We start from the raw sequence: 25,560 nt of genomic DNA, 5'->3' as shown, positions 1-25,560 counted from the left end.
AAAGTTACATTAGGTTCCTGTAACTTAAATCCATTAAAATGCTGTAAACATTCCCTTTTGTCTACAAAGACCTTCATGGACATGGATATAACCTGTATTGATCACACATCACATTCACCTACCATTTACTAATATTGCCAAAATACTTTTCTCCAAAGAAATCAATTTTTTTATTGAGGTATAATTGACATGATGTTATATTAATAATGATTTGGTATTTGTTAATATTGTGAAAGGATCACAACAGTAAGTCTAGTTAACATCTGTCACCATACATGGTTACAGTAATTTTTTTCTTGCATAACTTATATAAGTTCTACTCTTAGCAACTTTCAAATATGCAACACAGTATTAACTATACATCCCCCATGACTTAATTATTTTATTGCTGGAAGTTTGTACCCTGTGACCTCTTTAATCCATTTTGCCCAGCCCCTGCTTCTGACAACCACCAGTCTGTTTTCTGCATGTATGAGCTTGAGCTGTTTTAAGATTCTACACATAAGTGAGGTCATACAGTATTTGTCTTTCTCCAACTTATTTCACTTAGGATAATACCATCAGGGTCCATTCATGTTGTCACAAGTAGTAAGTTCATTCTTTTTTATGTCTGAATAATATTCATGTATGTGTGAGTATTTTTGTGATCTTGCACAATGATCATGAATGGAATAGAAATTTAAGGTTACTTTTCAACACAAGATGATTACTAGATAATTTCAGCAGAGATAATTTCCTGAGACAAAGCAAACACTTCACAAGGCTTTTTTAAATCTTTTTCCACTGTGTATATAATAATACATATACAAATAATGTGTATCATATGCATATATATGTATATAAAACATACATATGTACAATGAAATATTATATATAATATGTATAATATACGTTTTCTTTATGCATACATCTATCAGTGGACCTTTTCTCCACATCTTCACTTGTTACTTCCTGTGTTTGTTTGTTTATTTATTTATTTATAGATTTTATTTATTCACAAGAGACACAGAGAGAGAGAGGGAGGCAGAGACAGGCAGAGGGAGAAGCAGGCTCCATGCAGGCTCCCCCTGATGTGGGACTCGATCCTGGGTCCCCAGGATCATGCCCTGGGCTGAAGGCAGTGCTAAACCGCTGCGCCACCTGGGCTGCCCCCTGTCTTTTTAATAATAGCCATTCTAACAGGTGTGAGGTGATATCTCATTGCGGTTTTCATTTGTGATGATTAGTGACATTGAACATTTTTCATCTATCTATTGGTCATCTGTAGTCTTCTTTGAGAAAATGTTGAGAACTTCTGCCTATTTTTAAAATTGGATTTCTTTTGCTATTGAGTTGTATGGGTTTTTTATATATTTTGAATATTATATTTATATTTATATATTATACATTTTGAATATTAATTCCTTATCCAGATAGATGTTTTGCAGATATTTTCTCCCATTCAGTAGTTGCCTTTTCATTTTGTTTGATAGTTTCCTTTTCTGTGCAGAAGCTTTTTATTTGATGTAGACCCACTTGGTAATTGTTGTCTTTACTTTTGGTGTCAAATCCAAAAACTCATCAAGACCAGTGTCAGTGAGTTTATTGCCTGTGTTTTCTTTTAGGAGTTTTATGGTTTCAGGTTTTACATTCAAGTCTTTAATCCATTTTGAATTAATTTTTGTATAATTAACTATGGTGTAAGATAGTGGTCCAGTTTCGTTGTCTTTCTTTCTTTCTTTTCTTTTTCTTTCTTTTTTTTTTTTTTTGGAGAAGGAGAGGGGTGGAAAGAGGGGAAGAGGGAGAGAGAATCTTAAGGAGGCTCCACACCCAGTACAAAGCCCAACAAAGAGCTTGATCGGACAACCATGAGATCATGACTTGATCTAAAATCAAGAGTCAAGACACTTAACTGAGCTGCCCAGGCACCCCTCATTTGCATATCATTGTCCAGTTGCTCAACACCATTTATTGAAAAGACCATCTGCTCCTCACTGTATATTCTTGGCTCCTTTTTTGTAGGCTAATTGACCATATATGCATGGGTTTATTTCTGGGTTTTCTATTCTGTTTCATTGACCTGTGTGTTTTTATGCCAATACCATACTGTTTTGTTTGATATTATTGTTTAGGATTACTAAGACTTCATGAATAACACGTCTTCAGAATATTTTCTCATAGGGCACTAATGACATGGACAGAACATTGTGATTTAGAAGATATTTTTTATTTAGTCACTAGATACTCTATAAACCAAGGACTCTCAAAGTGTGATCTCTAGTCTCCTAGGAGTCCCCCATACTGTTCCAGGAAGTGCTCTGTGTTGATCATTTGCACTGTTGCTGTAAAAGTAATGGAATGTAAAACAACTGCTGGTGGAAGGTCACCAGGTTGTACTGATGATATATTCTTTATTACCACACAATTTTTTTTAAAGCCAGTCTCACTTAAGAATGTCATTTGTGAAGCAGGAAAAAATATTAGTTTTATTACATCTCAATACTTGAGTATACATCTTTTAAATATTCTGTGTAATGACAGAAGTATGCACAAAATACTTGTGTTGCAAGCTTACATGAAACGGTGACAAACTATGTTTATTTAGCAGACATTTTCTAAAAACTGAAAGAAGCTATCTGGTGCCTGACAGTATTTGTGTTTTCGATAATAAAATTGGCGCTCTTAAGTGAAAATTAGGATTTTAGAAAACTGTCATTGAACTGGATAGATTTCTAATACTTGAAGACTTAGCAGTTGAGGTAGATGGTGATATTAATGAATATGACTTTTTGCCACTATGTAATGAAATGTGTCAAAATTTGGAAATTCTGCTTTATTCAGTAAACCAAAATTTTCCAGATGACCAATGCATGATCTTACAAAAGATGCCTGAGTGAAAGATCCATTCAAAATACATAATAGACCAATATGTAACAAAGTACAAAAAGTTCATTTATGTAGTTTCAGATTTTATATTGCAGCTAAACTTTAAGAAACTACCACTTGTCAAGTTTTGGTGTGTATGAAAGAAGAATATTCACAGCTATTTGAAAAAAGTTATTAAAATATTTTTCTCTTTCCAACTACCTGTGAGGCCAAGTTGTTTTTTTTTTTTTTATGTACATTAACCAGAAAAACATCACAACATACTGAAGGCCAAAGCAGATATGAGAAACCAGCTATCTCCTATTAAGACAGAATGTGAAAGAGTTTTGCAAAAAATGTGAAACAGAGGGGTGCCTGGGTGGCTCAGTCTATTGGGCATCTGCCTTTGGCTCAGGTCATGGTCCTGGGATCTAGCTCTACATCAGGCTCCTTGCTTCGTAGAGAGCCTGCTTTTCCCTCTCCCTTTGCCTGCTGTTCCCCTGCTTGTGCTCTCTCTTCTCTGTCAAATGAGTAAAATCTTAAAAAAAAAAAAAAAAAAAAGCGTTGCCACTCTTCTCACTAAATTTCTTTTGAAAATATACTTATTTTTCATAAAATATCATTTAAGTCCACGTGTAATGGGCTTATTTTTGTTATTTGAAGATGAATTAATACATAAATATTTTAAAGTCATTTCAGTTTTAATGTTTCACATTATAAATATCAATAAATATAACCTACATAAGTAAAAGCTTTTTAGGAAATTGTTTTGAGTGGAAAGTGGTCCTGAGACCAAAAAGTTGGACAACCACTACTGTAAATTTAAATTTAAATACTCCTATGTTTGTATGAATGAAGTAGGCGCCCTAGGCTTGAAATTGTGTCTACAGGTTAGCAAAGTAAAAACTGAATTGTTTTGTAGGCCTGTTAATGCATTGTTTTTTGTTAAGATCTCAAACATGTTTTATTTGGCGTAGCAATTTAATGTTATGAGGGTTTTTTATGTTGTTTCTCCTTAGCCTCTGCGACTTGATATAAAGAGAAAGCTAACTGCTCGATCGGATCGAGTTAAGAGTGTGGATTTGCATCCTACAGAGCCATGGATGTTGGCAAGTCTTTACAATGGCAGTGTGTGTGTTTGGAATCATGAAACACAGGTAGGAATTTTTAAGGACTTTTTAGAAACAATGTGTTAGACTGTGCTTATAATGAAAGAGAAGACACAGAGTCCAGTAGATATGCACATTGCTTTCTTACTTGGTCCAAAACATTTTCAGTAAAGAGGAACTAACATTTATGGGGTTATAGCTTGTGGGAGGAAACATTTGGGTCTTGCTATGTACAATAATTAAATGTTAAATTCTGATATAGGTAGTGTTACTCTTTGAAGTGAAGGAAACTGCCACCAATATAAGGTCACTTGCTCTAGATAAAGTATTTAATAGTACTTAATTTTTCATTCAGTGAATATTCTAATGGACTTAAGAATGGGATTTTTAGTTTCATTTATTTTTTCCCAAGTGCTTGATAGGATGATATGTAGATAACTTTCAACCAACCATACAAATTCTAGAGTATGTCAGAGAAATATTTGTAATCACCTTTTGATTATACATACGAGAATGTGCTTTCTGCAGATTATCTGTCTTAAATGCTTGTTTTGTTCTTTTCACCTGAGTAATTTATCCTTCAGATTGGTTTATCTCATATTTTACGGTCTTTCTTGATGGTTCTTCATCTTTTTTCCTTCAAAATACAGAACATATAGTCAACACTATTCCGTACAGTTACATGTCTATTTATACAATCAATATCTTCAACATCAGGGTTAAGTTCTTAATATCCAGACAAAATTCACATTGAGTAATTTAAAATGGCAAAAATAGGCTTAGGGGGAACCAAGGTCAGGAATAAACCTAAAAACAACCTTACAGTCTTAGATCACTATAATGGCACCGAATGCACACTACACCAGGACTGCATCAGTGACATTTTATACACATTAACTCTTTGTTCTCTGGTTTATGCCAGTGCTGATAACATTGTCTGGCACATAAGGCAATTATTTTTTGAGCTAATGAATAATATTCCATTTATCACTGTTGGACTGTATCAGGATTTCTGACCCCTGCAGTTTCACATCTTTATCTTATGAATCCATTTGTCTTAATGCAGATAGTATGCATTAATATGCATGCTAACTCCTCTTTTTTTGGCGGGGGGGATCTACTTCTGCTTTCACAGGTTTAAAATCTTTGTGATTTTATGCTTAACAGATATTTGATGCCTTCTCCAACTCCCACCACACGGCGTAATTCTTCCTAGGGATCTCTTCTATCAACTCCATTTAGCCATTTCTCAGCACTACCATTTCACTATAGTATACTCTAAATCCCAGCTGTAGTTGCCTTACCTTTCTATGGGTTTTTCGTAACATAACTCTATTTTTTTTTTTAATTTTATTTATTTATGATAGAAAGAGAGACAGAGAGGCAGAGACACAGGCAGAGGGAGAAGCAGTCTCCATGCACCGGGAGCCCGATGTGGGATTAGATCCCGGGTCTCCAGGATCGCGCCCTGGGCCAAAGGCAGGCGCCAAAGTGCTGCGCCACCCAGGGATCCCAACATAACTCTATTTTATCTGGTTTATCCACTTTGCCTGGTGTTTCTCTTTTGTTCCCTCCTGTGCCCTTTGGCAGGGCCATCTGCTTCTACTTTTATAATATATCTTGTTGGTGACTTCTAATTTCTTTCTTTCCCTCAAGAATGGAGGTCCTGGGATAGACGGGGATTATCCTAGTCTAATTTTCCACTGTTTTTCCAACTGCATATCTGACAGCCAAACTTAGAGTAGATATTGAGTAAGTCTTTATTGAATCTTTGTTCTATTTTTGGTTCTCCCTCTTTTTTTCTCTCCATTTATCACCAACAGAAGTTACTTGCCATTCATGTATATTGAGAACAAAATTCTCGAAAGAGGCAAAAAGTTTTTGAAAGTAATTCAAATGTACTTGAATTTCAAATAAGTCTTCGAAGTGTGAGTTCGATGGTGAAAAATCAGTATGTTAGAATTTGAGGCCATTCTGCTAATTACATGATGTGGGCAAGCCTCTTAACCATGTTAAGGATCAGTTTACGTATTTAAAATGAAGATGGTATTGTTGTCTCCCCTATATCATGAGATTGTCAAAAGGATTAAATCAAACTAGATAATATTAGGAGATCTATAAGGTACCATACAAGTGTTAGTCATTATCTTTCTAACTTAAGTGCATGTTAAGTGTGTAGCATTTCCTCCTCTTTAGATTGTTTAGCTTCTAGAATGTGGAGACATCTCTCGTGTCATTTCTATCAGCCACAGTACTTAACATGGACCTGAACTCTGTTCTGCAGCTGCTTTATTTGTACTGCTCAGCAGTCCCCTGGATTTGTTGGCCCCTCAAGAGCTTTCATGGATTTGTCTGTCATCCTACAGATTGTTCTGTTTTCAGTGGCTGTATTGTAGTCAGCTGGGAGTGGTCTTATAAGTCGAGCTGATGTGCCCATTTATTCTGTTTGTGTGAAAAATCTCTTGAGGTCTGGCTTCAGAAACCACAGTAGGCTCAGCGGTTCTTATGAACCAGTCTCTTCTTTTTTTTTTTTATTTCTTTTATACCTTTTTTTTTTTTTTTCTTAGTATGGTTGACATACAATATAACATAGTTTCAGGTGTAAGTTTCTTTTATTTAGTGCACGTGGTTAATCAGTTAGTAAGATTGTGCTGTTTATCATTATTCTCTGGTACAAAAAGAGATTGCAAAATGATAGTTTGATTTTCAGAATTTTAAAAAAATAAGGCATCAAAGTGGTAGGACAAAGAGATGCATTTATCTGTTCTTCCTAGGATGGTCTCCTAGTTTTCTACTTTTATCCTGTATGTATTATTATTCCATTTTGAGCACCTTGAAGAGACATCTAAAATCACTGTTTCATGCTTCACTAAAGAGAGGTAAATAGCATTTATATGGAAACATATTGCTAAAGTGTACAAAAAATTGTATCTTGTTTGTGAGTTAATAGATTTAGTTTTAAAAAGAAAAAACTAAGAACCAGTTCATTCAACAGATAGTTATTACAAATCAGTTGTTTGCCAGATACTGTTCTAGGCTTTGGGAACACGGTGAACAAGATTCTTGCCTTTGGGGAGCTTAGCAGGAAAGATTGACATTAAACACAGAGTTATGAAGGTACTATATTATGGAAGGGGAGTATAAGGTTCTGTGCACCCAGGCTTATCAGTCAGAGAGAACAGGAGGAGCAAAGGTAAGGCTGGGAGTAGCCAAAGGTGAGGCTAGAGAGATAGGAAGGGCAGGCTGGAGCACAGAGGATCTGGAATTCCATCTTGTGGACATTTGCTGTCTTTTATCCTTTATAATATTTTAATTTTGAAACTAGTAAAGAAAAGATAATCATCTTTTTTTCATTTGGTGGTTGAGCTTTCATGCTTCAGCCTGAGAATAGTTTTAAATTAGGAGTGACCTAAATAATTGGATGTTTTAAATATAAAACAATGGATTTTTCAGTTATTTTCTCATAACTAAAAGTGTATATTCTTATTAAATTTTAAAGACCTTGGTGAAAACATTTGAAGTGTGTGATCTTCCTGTTCGAGCTGCAAAGTTTGTTGCAAGAAAGAATTGGGTTGTGACAGGAGCGGTAAGTAATTATATGAATTTCTAATCCTTTCAATTTCTTAATTGGTCAGTGATTATGTGAATAATTTTGATTCTTGATTTGTTAATTAGTGTAATGTTTTGAGGCATGTACTTAATACCCGGAGCCCATAATACACTTGTTTTTCAAGATTTATTTATTTATTTTTAAAGAGAACGAGGGAGAGGGAGCCGAGGGAGGGGGCGGGTAGAGGGGGAGAGCTAGAGAAGGAGACTCCTCACTGAGCAGGCCCGAGGCCGGGGTTGATCCCAGGACCCTGAGGAAATCAAGAGTCAAGAGTCAGACACTTAACCCACTGAGCCACCCAGGTACCCCTACATATTTTGCATAGTTTACTTCATAACAATAATAATGATTTCTAAATTTCCATTTCTAGGATGACATGCAGATTAGAGTGTTCAATTACAATACTTTGGAGAGAGTTCATATGTTTGAAGCACACTCAGACTATATTCGTTGTATTGCTGTTCATCCAACCCAGCCTTTCATTCTGACTAGCAGCGGTAAGAGAGGACTCCTTTTGGTCATGTGCATCTCTTTGAGTAATTAATTTTCATTCAGTGAGACATGCAATTTTTTCACTGCTGTTACATGTAGAGTTCTAATTTCAAGCAGCCTTTAAACTATTTAAATCCATTAATGTGCTATCAGTGCCGCTTGCTTTTGTATTTAATGAAATATCAACTCTACTTAGGATTTGTGTAGCAATTGCTCTGGTTCCTGTCAGGGAAGGCCTGAAGGTCTAGATGATTAAACATCTGCTGAACAGAAAGCTAATTTACATGCTGGTGGGTGAGTTTTTGCCAGATTGCCATATACCCTCGTCAGTTTTATCTTCATATTCAGACTAGTTTGCTCTCAGTATTAAATCTAAAACAGTAGACTTTTGGAGGCTAATTAAAACAAATTGCACTGATTTGGTAATGCTCTTTGAAACATTTTTAGGTTAAAACTGAGAAGTAATTCAAAGCTTTTTTTCACCATTCTTATAAGAAGAATGTTTATTCCCTAGTCACTGCCATCATTATTCAGTCATAATTAGATTCTAATCAAACTTGTATTACTCTTCTGTCATTCTGTAAAGCCCAGAGTCTTTCTAAATTTTTTCATGAAATTTTTATGTTTGTTAGTAGTTTTTCTCTCTTATCGCCACTCTTCTATAGAGAATTAAGTTTATTCATAGGATAAATAAGGATTTTGAAAAATGTGTTCAGTTCTGATTCTGTTTCTTTAAATCATGGAATGTATGATTTCTCTTAGATTTCCTGCCTTAAAAGGAACAAAGACTGCATCTTCTGAATGAAAGAAATATAAATTGCAACTAACTTGAGACTTTCTTTTGGCCTAGATGACATGCTTATTAAGCTCTGGGACTGGGATAAAAAATGGTCCTGCTCACAAGTGTTTGAAGGACACACTCATTATGTCATGCAGATTGTGATCAATCCCAAAGATAACAATCAGTTTGCCAGTGCATCTTTGGACAGGACCATCAAGGTAGGGTGTCTGTTATTTATATCCATTATGATGGCAAAATATCATTGTTTTAGGTATTGTGTTCTTGGCTGTCCAGAAAGTTATTCCTGCTTAGAAGTTTCTCTCAAGAGCTCATATTGAAGTCAAAATAGGACTTCTCACTTTGGTCCAGAAGGACATAATTCTTTTTAGTAAAATATTATGACAACTTGTGCTCAATGGGAGGAGTGTTTTTCCATGTCAAAGCAATCTATTACAAAACTTGTAAACCATTTGTAAACCATTGCAAACCTAGAATAAGAAAGATGTCAGTATCTCTTCTTATTTCCTGTTTCTTCTCCTTTTCATGTATTCTGTTTCCTATTTCCTTTCAGTGTATTTGTTGTTGACCTCAGCTGAGTATTAATCTATTTTACTTTAAAATTTCATCTGCCTCCATTCTCTTTTTCTTATTTCTCCCTACTGCTGCCAAGTATCTTTCTAAAACATGGATTTGACCTTTCTGCTCCCAATCTAAGGATAAAGTCCCAATACCTTAATGTGGAATACAAGAGTTTCCAGACTAGCCACAGCTAATATTATGAGACATCTCCTATAACCCTGCCTACCCACCATTTTCTAGAGAACCTTATTCAGCTGTTACCTCTACTTATGATACTCTTTATTTTTCCCTTTTGACTTTTTTTCCTCTGGAGAACTACTCATCTTTCAAGGCTTAGCACAGTTATTTACTCTGAGAGGCTCTCTTCAGACTTCCATTACATCCCCAGACAGAGCCAGCCATGCTCATCCCATTCCTTCCATTCCTTTTTGTCTCTATTATGGCCCTTATTTTGAATGATAACTAATGTGTCTTCAGAAATCTTTATCCTCCAAAATGTTGATGTTTGGGGTAGGAACTGGTATCACTCCCACTCCTTCAAACAGACACTCAGTAGCCAGCAACACAGTGCTTTGCTTGTACCAGACACTTAATACATGTTGCATGAGAGTAGTCATACTCCTTTTTCCATTACAGTATTTAAAATCTCTATATGCATAGATTTAAAATGATAATTGCATTAATTTTTGCTTTCATGTGTGCATGTATGTTTATATCTATGTAACATTTTTATTAATTTTCCTTTAACTTAGGTAAAATATTATATGTTATTTGATAATTTATTGTTAAATGATATCTGTCCAAATATCTTAGGGTTTTGACCTTTTTCCCCCTTTTGCTGGATTGTCCTTGTTTTTGACATAGGTTGGAAACTTTGAGAAATTAGTTTCAAACTTTCTTCAATAAAAGGTATATCTTGAGAACATAAACTGTCTTATCTTTGGTTCTAGTAAAGTTTATTATATGTATTCAGTGGTAAACATTTGTTTACGCATCTTTTATACCTCCTAGCCACTTATGTAGGAGGCTCTCAGTAATTATTTGTAAAGATAAAGCTCAATACTAGTGCTATGGTAATGTATGACTACTTTTCCATACTCTAAATTTTTTAGTTAAGTGGTAATTTTCTCTTTTTAATAAACCTTATTAAATTAAATCCACTTTTATTATCTTTATATTAAAATTCTCATAAAAACCACTTCTTACCTTTAAAGAATTGTTCTTCAGACCACAGCCTGTGGATTACTGGGGTATCTGTTAAAAAAAAAAAATCTAGATTCCTGAAGAATCTGTAGGGATAGGGAAAAACTCTCTAGGGATAAAGCCTGGAAATTGGCATTTTCAGAGAACACTGTAGTCATTCTGCCCCCTGGAAATTCAAGTAAGGTGAGAAAGAATGGAAACAAATGGATGAAAAAAAATACATACATTCTTTAGTTTTTAGTTTTCCTCTCCTGGGCTTTGACACTTTATCTAATGTATTAAGTGTGGTGGAACTGCCTTCTGAAAAGCAAGGCCTCTTATTGACTGGCAGATGCTGTTGGTCTCTAAAGGTTTGGCAATTGGGTTCTTCCTCACCAAACTTCACTCTGGAAGGACATGAGAAAGGCGTGAATTGCATCGATTACTACAGTGGTGGCGATAAACCATACCTCATTTCAGGTGCAGATGACCGTCTTGTTAAAATATGGGACTATCAGGTACAGTTTTTTCATAATCTTGCTTTGCTGTATATTAGACATGGATTTCACTGTTTTCTTCAGTACGCTTAAAACTTTATTATTGAACTCCATTCATAGTAATAATGCTTCAGTATTTGCATCTAAATAGTGGTCTCAGAGTTCTCCATAAAAATGAAAACAAATACCTATCGAGATTTTAAAATAAAATGCCATTATGTTTACTTTTCATTCAACAGTAGAAATTATAATCATTTTGATTAAAATGAAGTATTACATCCTCTAGTATCCTCACTGGTAGACTTCTGTTCATATTTGAAAACTAGCAGATCAACAAATAATACTATGACATAGCCATGGTATAGCCAGTTGTCACATAGGCTTTGTAAACCTAATTACGACTTCTTGTTACTATGCTTTTTATCTCTAAGAGACAGATTTTTTGTTTCTTAGATCAAAATTTCCATAAACAGTTATTAATAAAATGAGGCTTAGAAAGCCAGTGTTACTCAGCACCTTATTCAGATTTGTGTTTAAGTACAGATAAAAATATTAAAGGTATTATCTTAGAAGTTGCGGGGCGGGGAATATTCAGATGAAAATCAGATCTCTTCTTTAAATGTGATAGTTGCAATTACATTTCCCTGTATTGTCAAAGAATTAGAAAAAATATGCACATAAGATAATTGTGTTTCAAAAATTTCTATATATAAAAACTATTTAAATTCTCACAACCATTATCACTTATGTATCTGTGCACTGGAAAAATTAAGGATGAGTTATTTGTTTTTCATTAAAAAAATAGATATATTTAAAATATATTTTTTTGTGTGTCTTGATTACAGAATAAGACATGTGTACAGACACTGGAGGGACATGCTCAAAATGTGTCTTGTGCCAGTTTTCATCCTGAGTTGCCAATCATCATCACAGGTTCAGAAGATGGTAAGTTAGAAATGTACGTTTGTTCCTGTGCTTATAATTACTAAGTGCATGGTTTTTTTTTTTTTTTTTTTAAGATTTTATTTTATTTTTTTATTTATTCATGAGAGACAGAGAAAGAGGCCAAGATACAGGTAGAGGGAGAAGCAGGCTCCACGCGGGGAGCCTGATGTGGGACTTGATCCCAGGACTCTAGGACCAGGCCCTCGGCTGAAGGCAGGCGCTAAACTGCTGAGCCACCCAGGGATCCCTAAGTGCATGTTTAAGCCAGGTAGTGCCCTGCATTGTAACTGGATGTTTCTGATAACTTTACTGTTTTTTATTAGAGAATACTTGAGCTTTAGGAGAGTGAAGGGACATTGTTGTCTTTACCCTCCTCCTCCTCCTAGTGTGTTTTGGCTCTCTTACTTACGTAAAAGGATGCCCAGAAGTCCTAAAGAAAAACTGTGAAAGAGCCTGTCAGTACTTTGGAGTCTAAAAACTTGGGATTAAATTCAGGTGCTGCCACTTCATAGATAGTGGTTTGAGTAGATTATGAAATGAGAACAGACATATCTGCCCCATAGGATTATAGTGAAAAGAAAAGATCACATGTGTGTAAAGCATCTGCAGGTATATAGTAGGCAGTGTACCTAGGAAATTCATTATTTTACATGGAAAATCACATTTCTTAGTTTCTTAAAATTTTCTATTCACTTATTTATGTTGCTTTATAAAATCACCTACAGACTATAGGTCAAAAAATTAAGCTACCAGGAAACTAATAAAGACTTCCCTGTGGCCGGTTCACCTGACACAGTTCATTGTTAGATGTTCAGATTAAAAGGGAGCATTCACATTGTTCTTTTTAGGAACCGTGCGTATTTGGCATTCCAGCACGTACCGCCTTGAGAGCACATTGAATTATGGAATGGAGAGGGTGTGGTGTGTGGCCAGTCTGAGAGGGTCCAACAATGTTGCTTTGGGCTATGATGAAGGGAGCATCATTGTTAAGGTAATCTCTAATTATACTCTCTGAATAAATGAACATAGTGGAAGAAGTTTTCCTTGTATTTTAGTACAATCATCTTCTAAGCCACCAGTTTTATTAAACTGGCTCTTCTTTCATTAAGCATAAGAGAGTAAGTACTGGAGATTTAAAGTGGAAAAAAGAAGCCTTCTGTTAAGTGAAAATAGAAATGTTTATTTTGTGGTTTTATTTATCATTCTTCCAGCTTGGTCGGGAGGAACCTGCCATGTCCATGGATGCCAATGGAAAGATAATTTGGGCCAAGCATTCAGAAGTCCAGCAGGCCAACCTAAAAGCAATGGGAGATGCTGAAATTAAAGATGGAGAAAGACTGCCATTAGCAGTCAAGGACATGGGCAGTTGTGAAATATACCCCCAGACTATTCAGCACAATCCTAATGGACGGTAAGCCATAACCAGAATCTCCCTCTGAGCTTCTGTGTATGTTAGAGCAGTGTTTGCATATCCATAGTGTATACCACTCTTACTCTGTGGTGGGCATTCCTGATGAGCTTTGCCCTAGCCTAACAATCCTCAACACAGTTGGCAGGGAGCATGTCCATCGATCAAGTTGGCATGCAGGATGTAAGCATATTTACCTTCCTGGCTCTGTCCCACCACACAGTTTTGAACAGTTAAATACTTTGTATTTATTCATTTTAAATGTATGGGGTTTGTGTCCTTGTGCTCCTTCAAGGGCAGATACCATGTCTTATCCTGAGACTCCTTAGGTGCTCTAAAAATTTGCTAACTTAGGAAGAAAAGCTGACTCTGAAGTATGTGTCCTTTGAAAAAATTGAGGGAATGGTAATAATTCTGCTTATCTATATTTGAACCATCATTTTCATTTCTTATGATTTAGAAAGCACTGAACATCTTTTAAAAGAGTTTGAAGCATAGGTTTAAACCTGTGCACCTTTATTTTTTTTATTTTTATTTTTTTAAAGATTTATTTATTTATTTATGATAGACATAGAGAGAGAGAGAGAGGCAGAGACACAGGCAGAGGGAGAAGCAGGCTCCATGCATCGGGAGCCTGACGTGGGATTCGATCCCGGATCTCCAGGATCGCGCCCTGGGCCAAAGGCAGGCGCCAAACCACTGCGCCACCCAGGCATCCCACCTGTGCGCCTTTAAAAGTTACTTTACAATAGATCTGGGTGTCTTATAATTCTGTGCTGGGTATTGAAAAAGACGAACTGTAAACCAAGTGTGCTGCCTTGTTCAGTAAATGGTATCCATGGTTACTTGTAATTGTAATATAATTTTCTTAGGAAGATGAAGAATGCATTAAATTTTTTTCCCTTGATATCATAAAAAACACTTTTTTTTGTTCTAAGTTTTGCATTTTACCATTGGCAGTCTAATAGCAGCTAATACAATATTTTACAGAGAGTTTTATATCTTGAGAAAATTTTACTTGACTATATACAATATTCTATTTTCACTAAATGTTAAAATATTCTGTTTATTTTGATAAACTTAACAGTCATTAAAAATGAGTATTTTTATTCATTCCAGTGAGTATTTTTATTCATTCCAGTGATATGCTTTAAAATTAAGATAATCTTGCAACAAAGTAGCACCTTCTTATGGTATAAAAGTAATGAATAAAGTGCTACTCATCTTGGTGCTCAACAAATATCAGTTGAGGGGTGACTGGGTGGCTCAGTCAGTTAAGTGTCTGACTTTGGACTTTAGCTCAGGTCACAATCTCAGGGTTGTGAGACTGGGCCCAAGTCGGGCTCCATATTGGGCATGGAGTCTGCTGAAGATTCTCCCTCTCCTGCCCTCCTGCCTCCCACCCCCAAATCTGTTGAATTATTAGAATCCTGGCCCCTGTGCATCTCCAGCCATTCTTTCTGCCTCAAGTCTCCTTTGTTTATAAGAGAAGGCCACTGCAAGAAGGTTTTTTAGCAAAACCTCATCTTCATAGTATGTTTTTGGATGGAATATGTATGGGTAGCTCTGTATTTGAAGAAATGCGTAACTTTAAAAAATACCAGATTCAATAATAACAGTCAGCTGAAGTAGCATTTGTTATTAGAAGTATTTTATTATGAAGATGAAGCATTGTTTCATAACTTCCACATGTCACTGATCCTACTTCTCTCCCTGGCTTCCATAATTTGCAGGTTTGTTGTGGTGTGTGGCGATGGTGAGTATATTATCTACACAGCAATGGCATTGAGAAACAAGAGCTTTGGATCTGCCCAGGAGTTTGCTTGGGCCCATGATTCTTCAGAGTAAGTTTTGGCTTGGGGCTGTCCAGCTGGCACTGATTGCAGATGGGTGATTTGTGTGCGGCTATATGAAACGTGTTCCAAAGCCTTGGTGTTGGCTATGCTTTTCCGTGTTCAAGGACAATTCTCATCAGAGCTGCCTTTGCCCTTTCTGTATTTGGTATTCAGCAAGCTCACTCAAGCTCATCTAATAATCCCATTAAACCGGGGGCCCAGCACCCATTTCCTTAATAGAGCCTGTGGCAGGGCTTGGTGCTTCTGGGCTCAAGACAAAGTAGTCTCTCCTTGTGACCTGGCATCCTCAGGTACTGACTGTTAGGGTCCAGAGCTAGTTGGGAGAGACTACAATCTGATGTCATCTTGATGAGAACTTCATTGAATCTTTTTTCTGTGATGTTATCCAACCGCTGTTCTTAAAACAAATTCTGCCTGAATATAGAGTACTTATAAAATATTCTCATTAAAAGCAGGAAAAATCTCTGAATTATCACACTAGGTACTAGTTATTTATAATTCTTTATAATTATACTACATACTAGTTACCAAGTGTTCCTTCTTGATTCCTTTTTGGTGCATGTAATAAATATCAGGGCTTTGGTTTTTTCTTTTTTTAAGATTTTTTATTTATTTATTCATGAGAGAGAGAGAGAAAGAGAGAGGCAGAAACACAGGCAGAAGGAGAAGCAGGCTCCATGCAGGGAGCCCAACGTGGGACTCGATCCCTGGTCCAGGATCTGGCCCCAGGCTGAAGGCAGCGCTAAACCGCTGAGCCAACCAGGACACCCGTGGCTTTGGTTTTTTCTGACGACACAACTGAATTACATCTTCAGTTTTCTTAGCTTTGTTTCCTCCATATTTTGTATTGCCCCTGTCCTCAACACCAAGTAACCTGAGCCTTAGTTTTACATGTGAAGATGTGTGTTTTTAAATTTTTTAACAATAAGATATACTGAGAAGTAAGAATTTGTTGTGTTCTTTTCATAAATTTCCTAAATATATTCATACATGCACAGTCCCATATACTAAAATGTACTTTGTTATCATCTTTTAAAAATACTTACAGTTCATGGATTGCTTTATTTCTCTTTATATATCTCTCTTTTTTTTAAGGTTTATGTATGTATGTATGTATGTATGTATGTATGTATGATAGACATAGAGGGAGAGAGAGGCAGAGACACAGGAGGAGGGAGAAGCAGGCTCCATGCCGGGAGCTTGACATGGGACTCGATCCCGGGACCCCAGGATCACGCCCTCGGCCAGGCAGGCGCCCTGGGCCAGGCAGGCGCCAAACCGCTGAGCCACCCAGGGATCCCCTCTGTTTTGATAGTTTGCTTTTTGCCTTTTTTTTTTTTTTTTTTTAAATTAGCTTTATCCAGCCAAAGCCCTACTTAACATCTTTCCTCTCTTGATAGGAATGCTTATCAGATCACTTCCTTAAGTACTCTTGAATATCCAGCAACAGCCACAGCCCCAGCCCCTCTTTTCAAGAGGCTGGAATATACACACTGTTCTAAGTTGCCAAAAATGTCTACACCACTTATAAAAATTTTTCTTTATTTTTTAAGTCACCTTTATTGAGGTATAATTTATACAAAATGCACTATTTTAAATGTACATTTCAATGAATTTAGACAAATGTATACAATCCAACCAACAGCACAATGAAAACATAGAACATTTCTATCATTCCCAAATAATCCCCTTGTTTTCCCTTAACAGTCATTTCTCTGGCCCCAGGAAACACTGATTTGCTTTTTGTCACCATGTGGATTAGATTTGTCTTTTGTTTCATATAAATGGAATCATACAGTATCCACTCTTACGTTTGGCTTCTTTTGCTCAGCATAATGTTTTTGAGATTCATCCAGGTTGTTGCATGAATCAGTGATTGGTTCCCATTTTTGCAGTGTTCCATTGCAGGAATATACCAGTTTAATCACTCACTTAGCGAGTGATGTTGGGTCTTAGTTTCTGAAATAGTTTGTATACCCTAATAATGTGTGTATTAGTGTAAAACCCATAATCATTACTCAAATATATCTGAAAAAATTTCTAACATTTGATGGAAGTATGATTGGGTATATAATATGCTATGTTTTTCTTCCTTTCTCCCTCAGATACGCAATAAGAGAGAGCAATAGTGTTGTAAAGATATTTAAGAACTTTAAGGAAAAAAAATCATTTAAACCAGATTTTGGAGCTGAAAGTGAGTGCTATTTATATATGACACATTTTTGGAAGCTTTGCAATAGCTCAGAAACAGCTAAACAAAAATCTTTTTTCTTTTCAGGTATCTATGGAGGCTTCTTATTGGGAGTCAGATCTGTAAATGGCTTAGCTTTCTATGACTGGGACAATACAGAACTCATACGCAGAATTGAAATTCAGCCCAAACACGTGAGTTTTCCCTCAGTTGTTACTTCTGGAACGTGTAGCTTTGTGAGGAGCTCTGGGTCCCTGAGGCAAAGAAATGTCCTTATACTCAGCTGTCCTGGTTCCATTGTGTTGGACTCAGTACCATTTACTTCAAAATTGCTTAGAAAATCAGAATTGTGGTATATGAATGAGGCAGTAGACAGTGGGTATTTTGAAAAGCATCAAAAGTTACAGAAATGCCAAGTGCCATTCATACTTTAAATGGATTTGACAGTATAAAAAGCATGCTTTAAAGATAAGAAGTCAGGGAGCTCTTGACTTGGAAAGGCCTAGGAGCTCCCATACCATTCGGGAAGCCTTTTCATACTTTACCTGATGATGGCTGTTTAAACTTCAGGTAAATGTCTCCAGTGGCAAAGTTTTCTGGAACTACCTGCTTCTTTGACACCTTTCATTGTCAGACAAAAATCTTTGGAGACAAATCCACCTCCCTAGGGTCCTGGTTGTGTCTTTTATAGCATGCATTCTGAGTGGGCACTAGCACCCTGGTGGAAAAAAATTGGTTCTTGAGGGTGAAGAAAATTTGCACTTTATCTATAAAGGGTAGATACTTAGATGTATATATATGTTATGTGTGTGTGTATATATATATACACACACCATGTATGTATGTATATGCATTATATATGTATAAGCATATATAGTATCCATGGTATTTTGTAGGGGGAGGTGAGGGAAAAAAAATGTCTAAAAAGATTCCTGGGTATGTGGGTGAGGGTGATAATGGAAAAAAAAAAAAGGCTGAAAAACACTTTTTTAGAGCAATAGGGAATGGGCTGCTGCTTCTAAATGACAGCATGTCCAGTGCTTCCTAACAGCTTTCCTCCTGTCTCCCCTTGGTCTTTCCATTTCTCAGCTAAATAGCAAGGCACTATAAGAAAAATAAAAATAAAAATAAAATAAATAGCAAGGCACTGCCCCATCTACCCTCCAAATATGGATATACACATATGTACGTATATGTATATATGTGGTATATGTATCTGTACATATATGTACACACCATGCACTATATAAACTTGTCAAATGCGTATTTATTATCCTGATGTAAGAAAAACAAATCTTGTTAGAAACTAAGTGTATGCAGTTAGTCATACCACACAGAAATCCAAAACTGTCCGTGTGTCTGCTTGCCATGTTACAGATTTTCTGGTCTGACTCTGGAGAGCTGGTCTGTATTGCCACCGAGGAGTCGTTTTTTATCTTGAAGTATCTGTCTGAAAAAGTCTTGGCTGCACAGGAAACACATGAGGGAGTTACTGAAGATGGCATTGAAGACGCCTTTGAGGTAATTCACCAACACAACTTTAGCTTTGTTTGTAAGTGATTTATATTTGTATAAACTTCACTGAGTTTCATATTTTATTAAGTTTTGGAGAAAGTGAACATATAAGGAATTCCAGTGAAATGTGAAAATTAAAGTCTTGACTCAAAGATCAGAGTTTGAAAGTATGTATGTTTAAAAGAAATTTGCACTTTGATTTTAGAAAATCATTAGATTCACTTTGATACCTTTCAGTAAGGAAATTAGAAGGTGTTTTGGTCTTAAGACAGTTCACCCAGAGTGATTTAAATGAGCTCTCAAATGGTAAAATTAAGTCATCTATTGTGGAGATGGTCCTGGAAGATTTTATGAAATACTTCCTTTCCAGTTTCATGTGTGTGAGTTTAGATCACAGCTCTGATGCAGCAGTGAGATTCTGCATTACAAATACTCATCCAGGAATCTGTTTTTAAATGGAGAAAGAAGATAGAAAAATTTCAAGAAAATATTTTCTTTCTTGAAGTAGGATTTTACTTTGCATTCCTTACTGTACCTTATCACCCCAGTCATACTCAGTTTTTATGATTGACAGGACTTCTAATTCTCAATAAGGTAATAAAATAGACTATTTTTCTCTCCGCAGGTTCTTGGTGAGATTCAGGAAATTGTGAAAACAGGGCTGTGGGTAGGCGATTGCTTCATTTACACAAGTTCTGTGAACAGATTAAATTATTATGTTGGAGGAGAAATAGTCACCATTGCCCACTTGGACAGGTAACTGAATATTGTTTTACTTTTGTGTCAAGCATTCTAAGTTCAGAATTATGTTTTTTAAACAAAACCTATTGCTGGTTTGTAGCAGTGATAGGCTTGATTTTTCAGTGTGTAACAGTTTTAGTAGGTTGGCTCTTGTTGATCAAAATTGCATCAAAGTGAAAAGATTCTGAGCAAGAGGCAGGTTGTGTGTGTGTGTGTGTGTGTGTGTGTGTGTGTGTGTGTGTATCATTCTACTGATTTGGGCCTACTCCTAATTAGTTTCTGTGTCTGTTACAGGACAATGTATCTCCTGGGCTATATTCCTAAAGACAACAGGCTTTATCTGGGTGATAAAGAACTGAACATTGTTAGCTATTCTCTGCTGGTTTCCGTGCTGGAATACCAGACAGCTGTCATGAGAAGGGACTTTAGCATGGCTGATAAGGTTCTTCCTACCATTCCAAAAGAACAGAGGACCAGAGTTGCACACTTTCTGGAAAAGCAAGTAAGAGGGATTTTTTTGTTTGTTTGCTGGTTTTCTTTTTGGGTGTTTTTTTGTTTTGTTTTGTTTTGTTTTAAAGATTTAATTTATTTATACGTGAAAGAGAGAGGGAGAGGGGGCAGTTTGTGTAGTCTGGGAAGTTAAAACATTTTAAACATAATGATACAGCCTTCCTGGAGATCCAGCAACTCCTTCTTGGCCACCCCATAACCGAGCATTCTTCCTCATTCCAGGGGAGTCTCTTGAAGTCTCAGCTTGGTCTAATGCACCACATCCATAGAGCTGATGAACTTGCCCACAGTGCATATACTCCCATCGGTACTCCTTGTCTTAGGGGAGAAGCTAATTTGATAATTACAGTAGTTGGTTTAAAAGCCTGTTTTGATGACTCTGTGGAATATGGAAGACAGTTTTAGATTTCCTGCCCTTTGATGAATAAAGTAGACATAAGACCAGCAGTCAAGTCCTGTAACGATACCCTATCAGTGTCAGGACCTACAAGCAAAAACATTTGCTAAATGATCTACAGATTAGGAAAAATTGGAAGGAAGCTTTTACATTTAACTGCTTTTCTTTGAGGGACTGGATTACATGATCTCTGAGCCCAGCTTAGTGAGTAGGTTGTGAACGGCTAGGTCTACACCACTGAGCCTCTCTTTGAAATGCCTCTAGTTCACTCAGCTTTCCAGAATCTTTGTCTTTTTGACATTTGCTTGCTTTTGCATTTTTGATTTACTAGTCTTACATGAGTTTGTTAAGCATCAGTCACCTTCCAGTGCTTAGAAAATAGCATTGTGGGACTGCATTTTGCCTGCAGGTTTGTTCTTAGCAATTAATTTAATGATTCCTTCGTTTTTCTGTCTTCTCATTAAAGAGTATTATTTATTATGTTTAGGCAGTGGGGTTTGTGTGTTAGCAAGGTAGTCTTAGTTCAACAGAGTGCTAAATGGCTGGCTTGCTGTGTGTGATATACACATGTAGACTGCACACACAGTTACATATGTTCTCTGTTTAGGGCTTCAAGCAGCAAGCTCTTACAGTATCCACAGATCCGGAGCATCGCTTTGAACTTGCTCTACAGCTTGGAGAACTGAAAATCGCATACCAATTAGCAGTAGAAGCAGAGGTATGTACTAAGTCATGATTTTCTGTAATTGATTCAAAGGTTAGTAGCTACTTCTTTGTGTTTAGTGTAAGTTCTCTTGTTAAATTTTTCTGAAATGCAAATTAGTAAATCTCTTTGGATGATTGCCTCTATTTGTTCACTTAAAAAATGCATTTTGTTAGTCTTTACATGAATGAATTTTATTGGAGATCTATTTTTAGCATTGTGAATTTGTTTAAAAGTGTTTTCAATAGCTTATAGGAGATCTGTTTTGTAAAAGAAGATGTAAGATATTAGATATTGTAGTCTGGGAACTTAGAGTACAGACAGACAAAGCAGTAATTTGCCATTATCCCAAACTAGTGAGAAAGTTGTTGGTTTTAAAGATTTTAATATTTTGACACAATTTAATGATTTTAATGAACTGCTATGTATTAAGGGCCCCCAATTGTGGTTTAAGTCTAGCATTTATTGGTAAATTCATTTCAGATGTGCTAAATAAATTTCAGCTACATTGAGATCATCCAAATGTGTAGCATTTTGATTTTTGAGAAGCTACAAATAACAGATAACATCATTGTTAAATATTTAAGAATATAAAAAACAATGCTCTACACTTTTCAGAAATGGTACTAAATCACTCATTAAAATAACTGCAATCTAATTACCTTAAAACTCCAATTAGATAGTATTACTTTTAGTTTTACTGTGTAATTACAAAATTATAATGGGTTGATGATTATTCATGCATCATTAAAATTGATTTGTTTGAATTCATTTTGTATATGCGAATGACTTCCATTTTCTCATTATACATTTTGTCATTCCATTCTTACTTTGATTGATAGAACCAGCTTAATAAGCACAGCTCAGTATATGTATGAAATATCTCCCATTGGCAGCCCAGTAATAGGTTAACAGAAGACTGTTATGTTGAAAATCAAATGTTTATTTCCATAGATGTTTTAACTTGGAAACTCTTTTTTTACAGTCAGAACAAAAGTGGAAACAACTTGCCGAACTTGCCATTAGTAAATGTCAGTTTGGCCTTGCCCAAGAGTGCCTGCACCATGCACAGGATTATGGAGGCCTGTTGCTCTTGGCCACTGCCTCTGGAAATGCTAGTATGGTGAACAAACTAGCAGAGGGTGCAGAGAGAGATGGCAAGAATAACGTGGCATTCATGAGCTACTTTTTACAGGGCAAGTAAGTATTAATGCAAGGTCTAAGAGAGGTGGGCATAGTAATTTCAAGCACTGGTTTCTGCAATGACTATGAGGGTGGTTCACAGAGGAAGAATGAACCCTGGAGAACGGACAGGCACCTGGCGTAGCCCTGGCTAGTAGGCGTAGTCCGAGGAAGGACAGTGCTACCATGGTGGCGTTCACCTTCAGCAAGGGATGCTCTTGACACATTTGGTCGAAATAAGCAAAATGTGCTGTTTAAGGAGGCTTGGACCGAGAGAAATGTTAAACACCTTTCTCAAAAGCCTGGCCTCTCCCTGGCTGAGCCATTTTATTTTAACACAGCAGGAAGCTATTGTGCTGTTCCTGTAGTACCCAAATGGCCAATAGTTTTACCCAAATTGGGTAATTCTGACCTGTCCATGGCAAGAATAAAGGGGGTTGAGGATGTCAGGTACTTCTATAATTGAGTCCAGTTGTAAAGCATAAAAATACCATATACTTCTCAAAGTCTAGCAGTTAGTGCAAACCAAATCACCTCAACATTAGTTGACCATATTATGAAATAAAACACAAAAATATTCAGTAACCTTCCCCTGCATAGTGCCTTTTTAAACCTCACACTTTATCATCAAAGCTTAGTGTATCCCAGTGTGTTTTTATAATATATGTATTTATAAATTTGTATACCTGTAGGAATAGGTCCATAATTCAAAAACCAAAAACTGTCCTGAAAACAGTTTCCTATAATTTATTTGATGGCAAAACCTTAACTCTGAAGTATATTATTTTATGCTTTTATGCTACTTGTTCTTATTATCACATTTAGTATTCATGTGTTATTGCAGAATATTGTTTGACTTTCATTTGATGCCGAGGATATTAGGTAATATATATGTAGTGTATTACATTTCTAAAAGCCAAAAACCCCTTTTTCCCCCCAAAACCTGTGAATTCTACACATTGTCTACTTTACCAAACTTCAAAAAAAATTGAAATTAAAAAAATAGACACTAGGACATTTTCCTGCTAGAGACCACTGGATTGTCCAGCACAAGCCCACATTGGAGACACTGCCCTCAATGTTCCCACTTGTGAAACCCAAGTTTCTGCTCCTGTATCTCCTGAAAGCCTTTGAAAATGTGCTTGTCTAAGCTGCCTTAGCTGGCCTTGAAAAGCCCCCTTAGATTCTTCTTAGGAGTTGTTAAAACAGGTTGTCGAGAGAGCGAAAATGGTCACAAACCTGTCCTACCCTTCACGTTCTTGGAGTCCATTGATTATGTAAACACACTGATGATAAGTAAATGACTCAGTGACAAAATGAGGTGTGAGGTATATGTGTGGAAGTTGGGGAGAGAATGCTAACCTTGCAATACTACATCTACATTTGTCTCTTCTTGGTAATAGTGCCTCTCCTTTTTCATCTTTAGGCTAGATGCCTGCCTGGAACTCTTGATTAGAACAGGTCGACTGCCAGAAGCCGCCTTCCTAGCCCGGACTTACTTACCCAGTCAGGTTTCAAGGTACAGACTTTTAATTTTAGGAACAAATGTTTCAGATAAAAACTAGAGCACACTTACTCAAGTCTCCCTTTGGTTCCTTGATCTCTACAATAGGGTGGTGAAACTCTGGAGAGAAAATCTTTCAAAAGTCAATCAGAAAGCAGCAGAATCCCTTGCAGATCCAACAGAATATGAAAACCTTTTTCCTGGATTAAAAGAAGCCTTTGTTGTAGAAGAATGGGTGAAGGAAACACATGCTGATCTGTGGCCAGCCAAGCAATACCCACTTGTCACGGTGAGTTGCCAGGGAGCAGACCTCATTCAGTGTGACTAGAGTGTAGAAGTGTGTTCCTACTTTACATACTTTATTGTTGGATTGAGAGCTGATAATTGAGATTTGGATCAAATTCATAAATGAATTATAACTTCAGAATATTTCATTATTACTTTATTCTGATAGCCAAATGAAGAAAGAAATGTTATGGAAGAGGCAAAAGGCTTTCAGCCCTCAAGATCTGCAGCTCAACAGGTCAGAATACTCAGAATACTGCCTGAGATAATCTGGTTAAGATTTGTTCATTTTAAGTGTCATCTCCCATTTCCTAATCCTGAGTAGCCTTCCACTGGGGGAAAATTACCTGAACAAATTCTCCATTTTTATATATGTATCTCCACTTGGCTTTTCAGGAACTTGATGGGAAACCTGCTTCTCCTACTCCAGTAATTGTCACCTCCCACACAGCCAACAAAGAAGAAAAGGTACAGACATCATACCCAGACTTTGCATGGGAACCCCAGGTGCACTCCTTTCTCCCCATGAACAGCTGCAGGATGGGCAGGCCTCTGCATTTCAAGTGACGTAATCACTTTCAGAGCAGGGGCTCTGAAATGAGAGAATGTCCCTTTTGACTATTGCTTTGGTTCTCTTTGGATCATGAATCAGAGGTAGCTTCAAAAGCTTATCAGAGAAACAAAGTGCTATATAACTCTTTTCTTTGCAGAGTTTACCTGAACTGGAAATAGATCTGGATAATTTGGAATTAGAAGATATTGACACAACAGACATCAACCTGGATGAAGATATTTTGGATGATTGAGTGTAATGTTTCTTGAGAACCCCACTACACAGATCATTATAATGGACAGGTATCGATCGCCACCCTGACCACAGTGCTTTAGACTCTTGAGAACCTCCTTAGATTTTATATGGAAAGGCTGTTTGTGGCCCACTGGGAGCACACTGCTCTTCTCATCTTAGGAGTCATTTACGTGCAGCATCTAAATCATTGTTTCCTTATTAAGTAAACCAAATGTGGGCTTTGATTTTTTTTTTCATACTGTCATTAGACTGTATCTCATAAAATCTTTTGAATTAACAAAAATACTTGAAAGTTTCCTTTCTAAATAATGAAAATAAGCTCCTTGTTTTAGAAGGCTGAACCAAACTACACCTCACCTAGGGATCAGCCCACATTCTCGTAACCCTTTTTCTTGACCATGTTCCCACCAAGTTGGTATAC

General features: G+C 36.5%; 1 protein-coding gene across 1 annotated transcript in view; it reads left to right on the top strand.

Moving 5' to 3' along the window:
* The window catches only part of COPB2 (COPI coat complex subunit beta 2), a 29,753-nt gene extending 4,331 nt beyond the window's left edge, over positions 1 to 25,422 (top strand). Inside the window, exons 2-22 of the mRNA XM_026018572.2 lie at positions 3,864 to 4,001; positions 7,453 to 7,539; positions 7,934 to 8,060; positions 8,906 to 9,054; positions 10,969 to 11,115; positions 11,940 to 12,039; positions 12,888 to 13,030; positions 13,251 to 13,450; positions 15,181 to 15,291; positions 17,409 to 17,497; positions 17,582 to 17,688; positions 18,872 to 19,015; positions 19,635 to 19,765; positions 20,045 to 20,252; positions 21,265 to 21,375; positions 22,346 to 22,560; positions 23,969 to 24,061; positions 24,155 to 24,335; positions 24,501 to 24,569; positions 24,728 to 24,799; positions 25,042 to 25,422. Coding sequence (XP_025874357.1) covers positions 3,864 to 4,001; positions 7,453 to 7,539; positions 7,934 to 8,060; positions 8,906 to 9,054; positions 10,969 to 11,115; positions 11,940 to 12,039; positions 12,888 to 13,030; positions 13,251 to 13,450; positions 15,181 to 15,291; positions 17,409 to 17,497; positions 17,582 to 17,688; positions 18,872 to 19,015; positions 19,635 to 19,765; positions 20,045 to 20,252; positions 21,265 to 21,375; positions 22,346 to 22,560; positions 23,969 to 24,061; positions 24,155 to 24,335; positions 24,501 to 24,569; positions 24,728 to 24,799; positions 25,042 to 25,137 — 2,718 coding nt within the window. The 3' untranslated portion in view covers positions 25,138 to 25,422. The remainder of the gene's footprint in view (positions 1 to 3,863; positions 4,002 to 7,452; positions 7,540 to 7,933; positions 8,061 to 8,905; positions 9,055 to 10,968; positions 11,116 to 11,939; positions 12,040 to 12,887; positions 13,031 to 13,250; positions 13,451 to 15,180; positions 15,292 to 17,408; positions 17,498 to 17,581; positions 17,689 to 18,871; positions 19,016 to 19,634; positions 19,766 to 20,044; positions 20,253 to 21,264; positions 21,376 to 22,345; positions 22,561 to 23,968; positions 24,062 to 24,154; positions 24,336 to 24,500; positions 24,570 to 24,727; positions 24,800 to 25,041) is intronic.
* The last annotated feature ends 138 nt before the right edge of the window (positions 25,423 to 25,560 follow it).

This window comes from Vulpes vulpes, chromosome 11, assembly GCF_048418805.1.
Source record: "Vulpes vulpes isolate BD-2025 chromosome 11, VulVul3, whole genome shotgun sequence".
NCBI classification, from domain to species: domain Eukaryota; kingdom Metazoa; phylum Chordata; class Mammalia; order Carnivora; family Canidae; genus Vulpes; species Vulpes vulpes.
The sequence above is the reverse complement of the archived record's forward strand: the minus strand, read 5'-3'. Positions and strand labels throughout refer to the sequence as shown.